Source organism: Nannobrachium achirus (genome assembly GCF_963921795.1).
Source record: "Nannobrachium achirus genome assembly, contig: SCAFFOLD_169, whole genome shotgun sequence".
Lineage (NCBI taxonomy): Eukaryota > Metazoa > Chordata > Actinopteri > Myctophiformes > Myctophidae > Nannobrachium > Nannobrachium achirus.
Window position 1 is genome coordinate 160,001 of NW_027664890.1, and position 9,982 is coordinate 169,982.

At 43.1% G+C, this 9,982-nt stretch overlaps 1 protein-coding gene across 1 annotated transcript in view; it reads left to right on the forward strand.

Annotated features, from left to right (window-relative positions):
* The window catches only part of phf14 (PHD finger protein 14), a gene marked incomplete at its 3' end in the record, with an annotated part of 132,875 nt that extends 132,130 nt beyond the window's left edge, over positions 1 to 745 (forward strand). The window contains exon 21 of the mRNA XM_080755050.1: positions 470 to 745. Within this exon, the coding sequence (XP_080611176.1) occupies positions 470 to 745 (276 nt within the window). The remainder of the gene's footprint in view (positions 1 to 469) is intronic.
* Positions 746 to 9,982: the final 9,237 nt, after the last annotated feature.

A 9,982-nucleotide genomic window follows, 5' to 3' on the forward strand; every position in this document is an offset into this window, starting at 1 on the left:
GTTAAATGTTTTCATTTACTTATTTCTATCGCTTTAGTGATTTTAGTATTTTGATTTCAGTAGGTGGGGGCATGCGTACAAGTGGCTAAATATGTATTTTTAGACACAATAAGCCGGCAATTTCTTTGTTACTATTTACACCAGCCTCCATAAGTCACATCTGCCCATGAAAGATTGCTGTGCATCTTGGAAATGGGCTTATTGTGTCTAAAAATACATATTTAGCCACTTTATATTATAATTATTATAGAAAGAAGTAAATGAAAACATTTTAACACTCATCTTTTCTTTTCTCTAATTACAATCTAAGTTGTCCTTTAGGTGTAGAGGGGATGGCGTAGTTCGACAGGATATTTGGTGTGGTCGGCAGGATATTTGGCGTAGTCGGCAGGCTATTTGGCGTTGTCGGCAGTGATGGATGGTATGAGGTGTTGCCGCCCTGACTCTTTCTATCTTTGCGTTTGCACAGGTTGTGAGAGAGCCGGGGCGGCCCACCTCACCTCACCCTTCCTCTGCTACCAAACCCCTCCACCGCGGGACGGGCCGGGGCGGGGGGGCCCACCTCACCTCACCCCTTCCTCCGCTAGCAAACTCACCCTCCACGGGACGGGACCACCTCACCCCTCCTCCGCTACCAAACCCCTCCACCGCGGGACGGGCCGGAGCTGGGTGGCCCTCCTCACCTCACCCCTCCTCCGCTAGTAAACTCACAATCCACGGGACGGGATCACCTCACCTCCACTAGCAAACCGCCCTCCTTCGGCTTGGGACGGGACAGGACCACCGGGGGCTTAGAGACAGACAGAGAGAAAGACAGACTGAGGAACATTGGGGGTCGTTGGAAGAAGGTTGGTTTTCGGGGGGATTCAGCGGCGGCGGCGGCTCTGGGCTGGAGACAACGAATCGCCGACATCCTCCCCTCGCCACCAACGACCCTTAACCGTCTAAGAGCCGTTCAAAACTACAATAATAACTATGAATATATGTTTTTTTTGTTTTTGGCTAATGTATGTAAAGGTTGGATATAGTGTAATGTAGACTTATGTTAGACTTAAGTGCTATTATGACGCATTATAAATGTGATTATAATACATTATAGACACAACCTTCAAGTACATTGTCACCAAAACGGTCAGAAGTCAAATGGACGGCAGCCTCAACTACGCCTCAACTGTTACTAAAAGACAACGGTGAACAGGGTGGACACTTGGCGGTACGAGACAAAGCCAGAACAACAAGGCTTATTGTTGTGGACATCCCTTAACTATGAAACATCCACTCATATGGAAGACACATACATAAATATACATAAATATACTAGGGCTGGGATGCGATTAAAAATGTTAATCTAATTAATTACAGGTGCTGTGATTAATTAGTCGCAATTAATCGCATTTTAATCGCACATCGATTTTTGGCCTGAGAAGCATTTTTTTTTCAAGTAAAACACATTTTGTCAACGAGTGAGTTTTTTAAATCTAAATTTCGCATCCACTGGGCCAAGCAAAGCGCTCTGATCGGCTACTTCTTCCTTTGCGTTTGTTGTCTCTTCTTGGTTGGTGCATCGCTATGATCGGTATGCCCGAAACTGAAGGTTCTGTGGTGCAAAAACTAAGTGCGATTAAAATGCGTACATTTTTTTAATCGCGTTAATTTTCTGTAATTAATTGATCGCAATTAATCAGTTAAAGTCCCAGCCTTAAAATATACATAAATATACCACAGCCTGGAAGAGAGAATCTTCTTCAGATTGTCTTCTCCCAACTCAGATGTACTTGAACATTTTGGTGGATGAATGAATGAGAGAACAGTGGCGTGAGTTCAGAATATAGCTAAGGTATGGAAACATGACTGGTGTCTTGCGCGCGCGCAAGACACCAGTCATGTTGCCATACCTTAGCAACAGGCATGATACATTTATTTTAAGAAGTATTTTTTATTCCCCCCCCCCCCCCCATTTCTATGGTTTCTTGGGCTGGATATGGCAGCCTGGAACGGTTGTTCAAGTGCAGCTAAACTTGGCATGTTAGTAAACGTGACACAATTAACAATAATGAATTGCACCTGTGCAGCTGACCTGCGGAACCTGGGAATATACCATGTTGTCAAGATGGGGAGAATACAAGTGTGGAGAATATAAGTATAATACCTTGTTAAAGTGACCATTTTGTAAAAGTTTTTGCATTTGTAGTTATTTTACTGTAATTTAACAACATCATAACCCGCACAGATAGACAAAGAGACATTCATGGATTTATGTTTAACTCATTGACTGCCAAGGCACGAGTTTCACGAGTTATTACAGTACTCCCAGGCTGCCACAGCCCGAGTTTCCCGAGTTGGAAGCCATTTTGAAAAAAAAAAAAAAAAAAATTTTTTTTTTTTTTTTTTTCAAATTTTTTTTTTATAAAAAAATTTCTAAAAATGCCTCAAATGTATTAGGCATGATCGCAATTGCGAAATTGCATGTTTAGCCCCATAACAAACACATCTTTCAAAATGTCAAAAATGGCTGTTTTGTCTGACTTTGAAGGCTTGTATCTCATGAATGCCTGAACGGATTTCCAAGCGGATGTTTTTGTTTGAAAGCTGTTAAAAAGTACTACACATATGGTGCATGATCTAGGCATGGGCATGCACGATCCGTGCACTAAAAATTGATCCGTGCACTAGAAATTTGGAAGGTGGCAGTGTTTGTTTTGTCTGACTTTGAAGGCTTCTATCTCATGAATGCCTGAACGGATTTCCAAGCGGATTTTTTTGTTTGAAAGCTGTTAAAAAGTACTACACATATGATGCATATATGGTGCATGGGCGTGCACGATCCGTGCACTAAAAATTGATCCGTGCACTAGAAATCTAGGATAGTGGCAGTCTGGTACTTGGGGGCCATCTTGAAATGGCATTCAATGAGTTAAAAGTAACTTTTATTTTCCCCCCTGGACCCAGGGTCGTGCACGCCCATGCACCATATATGCATCATATGTGTAGTACTTTTTAACAGCTTTCAAACAAAAAAATCCGCTTGGAAATCCGTTCAGGCATTCATGAGATAGAAGCCTTCAAAGTCAGACAAAACAAACACTGCCACCTTCCAAATTTCTAGTGCACGGATCAATTTTTAGTGCACGGATCGTGCACGCCCATGCCTAGATCATGCACCATATGTGTAGTACTTTTTAACAGCTTTCAAACAAAAACATCCGCTTGGAAATCCGTTCAGGCATTCATGAGATACAAGCCTTCAAAGTCAGACAAAACAGCCATTTTTGACATTTTGAAAGATGTGTTTGTTATGGGGCTAAACATGCAATTTCGCAATTGCGATCATGCCTAATACATTTGAGGCATTTTTAGAAATTTTTTTATAAAAAAAAATGTTGAAAAAAAAAAAAAAAAAAATTTTTTTTTTTTTTTTTCAAAATGGCTTCCAACTCGGGAAACTCGGGCTGTGGCAGCCTGGGAGTACTGTAATAACTCGTGAAACTCGTGCCTTGGCAGTCAATGAGTTAAACATAAATCCATGAATGTCTCTTTGTCTATCTGTGCGGGTTATGATGTTGTTAAATTACAGTAAAATAACTACAAATGCAAAAACTTTTACAAAATGGTCACTTTAACAAGGTATTATACTTATATTCTCCACACTTGTATTCTCCCCATCTTGACAACATGGTATATTCCCAGGTTCCGCAGGTCAGCTGCACAGGTGCAATTCATTATTGTTAATTGTGTCACGTTTACTAACATGCCAAGTTTAGCTGCACTTGAACAACCGTTCCAGGCTGCCATATCCAGCCCAAGAAACCATAGAAATGGGGGGGGGGGGGGGAATAAAAAATACTTCTTAAAATAAATGTATCATGCCTGTTGCTAAGGTATGGCAACATGACTGGTGTCTTGCGCGCGCGCAAGACACCAGTCATGTTTCCATACCTTAGCTATATTCTGAACTCACGCCACTGTTCTCTCATTCATTCATCCACCAAAATGTTCAAGTACATCTGAGTTGGGAGAAGACAATCTGAAGAAGATTCTCTCTTCCAGGCTGTGGTATATTTATGTATATTTTAAGGCTGGGACTTTAACTGATTAATTGCGATCAATTAATTACAGAAAATTAACGCGATTAAAAAAATGTACGCATTTTAATCGCACTTAGTTTTTGCACCACAGAACCTTCAGTTTCGGGCATACCGATCATAGCGATGCACTAGAAATCTAGGATAGTGGCAGTCTGGTACTTGGGGGCCATCTTGAAATGGCATTCAATGAGTTAAAAGTAACTTTTATTTTCCCCCCTGGACCCAGGGTATGGCAGCTGCATACCCCTGCCATACCCAATTGACGCCCCTGTGAGTGAATGGATGAATTAATGAATGAACTTGTTTAAGAAAGAATGAAAGAACTGTCCCTGTTCTGTCTCTCCGGATGGGTACGGCGTGCGCTACCATCAGGGACGTGCTGGCCATTGGGAAAAGCGGGACAACTCCCGAACGGCCGGTTCATTCCTGGCCGGCCATTAGGACAAAAAATTAAAAAAATAATTTGGGGGGCTGGGTGGCCAACAAAGTAAATCGTCACTGTCAGGCAGAAACCTCGTATCTCGCAAGTTTCAAATTTGTACATTTTTTTCCGCAAAGCAAAGCCCTGCTTCATCATACAAGGCCGTTGCACAAAAGTAGTGAAAACAGCAGATCTACAAGCACACACAGTTGTGTGCTTGTAGATCGGCTGTTTTCACTAGTTTAAATCATTTTTTAAATGATAAATACAAAACAACCGGTTTTGGACATAGAAGGTTTCCACCCGACAACGACGAAATATAACTCATGTACAGTAATTGGCCCACTGGCTTTTCACTTCTCATGATCTGAAATGGCAAATCTTTGAGTAGCAGCAGCAGCGCTATAGAGAGAGATCTCTCTCTATAGCGCACAATGAGGGCCTCTACAACTCTTTTTTCCCAGGCTGAATCAGGGGCCCAGCACGTCCCTGGCTCCCGTCCCACTCACCTCGCCTCCTTATCGACTTCCCCTCCTCGCCTCTCATCACGGCAGCCAATCACTGCTTATTGATTGAAGTCGTCTCCCATCCAATCAACCCTCGTAAAGGTTTCACAATAAAAAAGACTTTAATTGCAGCCAGACGCACTTGAACCTGCCCTGAAGACGCACACACACACGCTCTAGCGGCGTGCGTGTGTGTGCTTGCGTGTGTAATTGTCTTCAAGTTTAAATGGAGGAAACATAAGTTAGACTAGACGCCAGTGTTTTGTACAGGTCGTAGCAACGCTACAGTTCATAGCTGTTATCCTAGGAGCGTATTATCTTAGGCTAGTGTTGGTAAACGTAAAAAAAATAAGACGTCTTGAAAATGTTTTAGTGCCGTAAGTATTTAGAAGTCCCCGTCCCCCCCCGCTCTCTCTCTCTCTCTCTCTCTCTCTCTCTCTCTCTCTCTCTCTCTCTCTCTCTCTCTCTCTCTCTCCTATGAGTGACAGCTAGAGTTGACAGCCTGTCAGAAAGCCACCCAGCTCAGTGTCAGCAGCTTCTGTCACCACAACACAACAGCTGCTTTCTCTGACCTGTCAAAGGCCTCTGAGACGAGTGTCACACTCTGCCCCCCCGAATCCCCAGGACCCCTATGTCACTCCTCAGCCAATCCCAAGACCCTTTATTCACTCCTCAGCCAATCCTAGGCCCTTATGTCACTCCCTAACCAATGCAAAGACCCCTACTTCACTCCCTAACCCAGTGTTTCTCAACCTTTTTTTCTGCATGGGCACACTTTTCATGTCCCAAGACTCCATGGGGCACACCAACATAATACAGGGGTGTAAATATCATCACTGTCGGGAAGAAACCTTGTATCTTCAAGTTTCAAATTTGTATGTTTCTTCGCAAACTAAGTAAAGCACTGCTTCATCATACAAGGAAAACAGCAGATCTACAAGCACACAACGCCTCGCACCGCGAGGCGTTGTGTGCTTTTAGATCGGCTGTTTTCACTAGTTTAAATCATTTTTTAAAATGATAAATACAATACTGGCTTTCAAGCAGTTTCAAGGGGCACACTTGACCCTTCTCAGGGGCACACCAAAGGTCCCCAGGCACAGTGGTTGAGAAACACTGCCCTAACCAATCACAGGTCTCTTATGTCCCTTCCTAGCCAATCCTAGGCCCTTATGTCACTCCCCAACCAATGCCAAGACCCCTACTTAACTCCATAACCGATAACAAGATCCCTTATTCACTCTCAACCAATCCTCAGGCCCCCTATGTCCCTTCTTAGATAATCCTAGGACCCCTGCATCTCTTCCTAACCAATCCCAAGACCTTTTGTCAATCCTTAACCAATCCCAAGAGCCCTACTTAACTCCCTAACTAACCTCGCCTCACCAGGCTTTCTGGGGGAAAGCCTGATCGTTAAACAACGGGCCGTTGATCCGTTCTAGGCGGAAACCACAAGCAGAAGAAGCGGCGTCGCTTTGTTTTGGTTCCCCCCGTTTGTTTCCCCAATCCCTGTTAAAATGCTGGAGTAGCCTAGTGTAGTCTTGCCAGTCGCTACGAGTTGGACTAAAAGATGCATAATAACTAATTTTTCGAAAGCAAAACTACGCCGCATGAAGGAGTTTATTAGGTAGGCCCTAAAAGTATGTCCTTGAGCGCAGGGTAATATTCTGGGTTAAAACTGTTTCCGTTTAGATAGTTCCGGCCAAAGTGTAGTCCGTCTAGGACTACAACATGATGTAAAGTGGTTTCCACTCCAGACCGGATCAAACCCAGAGTGACCCTAGGCTACTCCCTAACCAATCCCAAGAGCCTATGTCACTCCACCTGGCTTTCCCATTCTGGACATGTTGATATTCTCATTAACTTGAATAGTGGAGAAAACCAGCCTGCCTGTATGAGCCCACAGTGTGTTGTAATGTAGCCAGTTGTGGGCTTGTAGAACGGCTGTTTTCCCTGAATATACTTCTTTGTAAATATAGTTTTGCAATAAGGGTCCGCAAGCAGAGACTAAAGCCCCCTTTCCACTGCAAGGTGGAACCAGAACTTTCAGGAACCTGAACCTATTTCTTTTGGTTCTGGTTTTGTTTCCATTGCGTACGGCCCGGTTCCAGAGGAGGTTCCTGGAACCTCTTTTAGGTCCTGCTCCTGAGGTAGAACTAAACTAGAGTTCTGGGAACCTATGGGCGGGGCTAGCAGCGCTGCTGCTCTTTTTTTGGGGCCTTCCCAGTTAGTTCTGGTTATATGGAAACATAGTCAGAACTTGGTCCTGGAACTTCACAGGTTCTTGAAAGTTATTGGTTCTGGAAAGTCCTGTTTCTAGTTCTGGGTCGGCCCTACAGTGGAAATGGGGCTTATGGCTGTTGAGGTCCCTGGGTTCCTGGTTTAGAATCATTTGTTTAGTTTTTAAGGTGAGATGAAGTTATTTGTGACTCCTAAAGAATCTCAAAGCCATCTCAAAGATCTCATTTAACCGATACAATGCATGGCCTCATCTATTTACCCCTTAAATCATTAATTTGTATCTGAGAATAAAAGTGATGTGTTTGTGCTCCCGTAGAATTTGAATGCCAGATAGATTTGTTAGAGCGTCGATGTGTACAGTATTTATTGGAGATGTCGGTCAACCATGGTTAAACATGCTTTTCTTTTTTTCTGTGCCTACATTCGTTATACGACGTACTGTAATGTGCTGCACACCCATAAGCCTTGTGTTGTCAACATAGTTTTATTTTATTGTGTCGTCTTTAAAAGACAAAGACAAGCCTTTTAATTGTTTCTCATGTGCACATGTGTTTGTTCCATGAATTATGGTTTACAGCAGTGGTTCTCAACATGCGGTCCACGGACCCTTTGGGGTCCTTCAGGGGGTTAGGGTTTGGGCAATTTAACCCTGCTAGGCCCACTGTCACTTTTTGGACACTTTTATATTTGATCAGAAAAATAGTTTAAAATAATTAGTTCTCCTGTTCTTTTTTCACCTAAACATCACCATTGGTACCTATTGTTTAGTATTACAATGCCATTGGCCAGGATATTTGCATATAAACACCCCCCACAGAGGCTGACATTCCAGAGTCTGGACGAACAACATCTCACTTTTTCACTGAAGCTATCCCTCACTAAAACATAAGTACAGTGCCTGTAAATATACATTTTGCTGGTGATAATTAGAATGTCTAGAACATGTACATACCGGTATGTTATTATTGTGAGAAAAAGAAATCCCCCAAATGTAAATTAGAGAATTATTTATGTTTATTCTTTTTTTTCTTCTTTTTTTTACATTACATTTTCCTCTCCAAAGTATATATTTTTTTATTTTATTTGTTCTTGTTTTACAAGTAGAAACTAGTTTGGGTCTTGCAGGGTTAAAGAAGGAGCCAGTAAATGAAGCAACAGTCCATGGGTGGCCCCTTTAACTCTCACAGAGTTTATGGGTGGTCCGTGTGAGAACCACTGGTTTACATACAGACATGCCTTTAAAGGGATTATGTTTCATCAATGTTTTATTTTACATTTATTGTATGTATTAATAAATGCATAGCTGTGATATTGAGTGGGTGCTGCTGCTGTTTAGTGGTGTGTTCTGTGAAGTGTTGTCGTAGAAAATGACTCGCAGCTTTAATAAACTCTTGACTTTTTCACCTTATTGCCGTTCTGATGAATGAGCGTGGCCGGGGTCATTAATTGTATATAAGGGGGGTTTGTGGGGGGGTCTGGCGGTCCGTTTGTGCGTGTAATGACCTCTGTCAGCTCTGATTTATCACCTGGGGAAAGCATGTGACCCTCTGGGCTGTTTGTCGAGGACCCCCACATAACACCCAGGACCCCCAGGGAGCTGTCTGTCTGTGTATGCCTGTCCCTCTGTTTGGTGAGGACCCCCAGATACCACCCAGGACCCCCAGGGAGCTGTCTGTCTGTCCGTAGGTTTGTTGCGACCGTCAGGTCACAGTTACTATCAAAACCTCCAAAGGCTGTCAGTCAGTCCTTCTGTCCGTCACGTCACGTCACGCTTTTCCCCTACTCATACCGTTGCCCCGATCCATGCCAAACTTTGCACACACACTTCTTGGCTGCGAAAACACAACATCCATCTCTCATTTCTCACATGCCCCTCTTCTAGCGCCACCATGAGGCAGATTATTCAAAACACATTTTTGGACACTGCTCCTACAGATTTTGCCACAATTGTCCTTTAAGTTGTGAAGAAAATGGGGGACTGCCCACAAGTCCTATATCTCATTAGTCCTAATTTGGTTAGGGTTAGGTTTAGGTGTAGTTTTACTGAGGTTAGGTTTAGGTTTAGGCATAGTATTTTCACCAGGTTAACATTCACCAGATTCTAACTAATGGGATGTAGGAACAATGAAATGTCGGACCAATGCCATGGCACCAAGAAAATAACCGTTAAAATGCCCATACATGTGTTGGTAAAGTTCCAGGTAGCCACTAAGGAGGGGCTAAAGAGCCACATGTGAGAGCCACATGTGGCTACAGAGCTGCTGGTTGCTCTATCAAGTATCCAGGATTTCTCCAGAATATTTATTATTTAATGATTTGAGTAAGTAAGCCTTGCCGAGCCATGAGGTCCATAGGGCAGGAGGCTCCTGTTTCTGTAGTGTGAGGTAGAGGGTAGCACGGGTCCAAAAAATGGGAGCCGAGCTGAAATGGAACTTAGGGAATTTGGACCGAACTGAATGGCCCCGAGAAAAATACAGATTTTCGAGCCCCGGGCCGAAATGGATCCAAGACTGATTGGATCTAACGCTAAAATGGAATCGGGGAAAAGGACCCGATCTGTCCAGGTCTTTGGCCAAAACTGTGTCCGATGCTATAAATAATGCTCATTTTTTTACCGCTGGGACTAATCCAATAAGCGAGAACAGACGATAATATGGATTTGGGAGTGTAATTACAATGCATGTCTCATTAAAAACAATATATATTTTAAAGTTGAAGGGTAAATACAC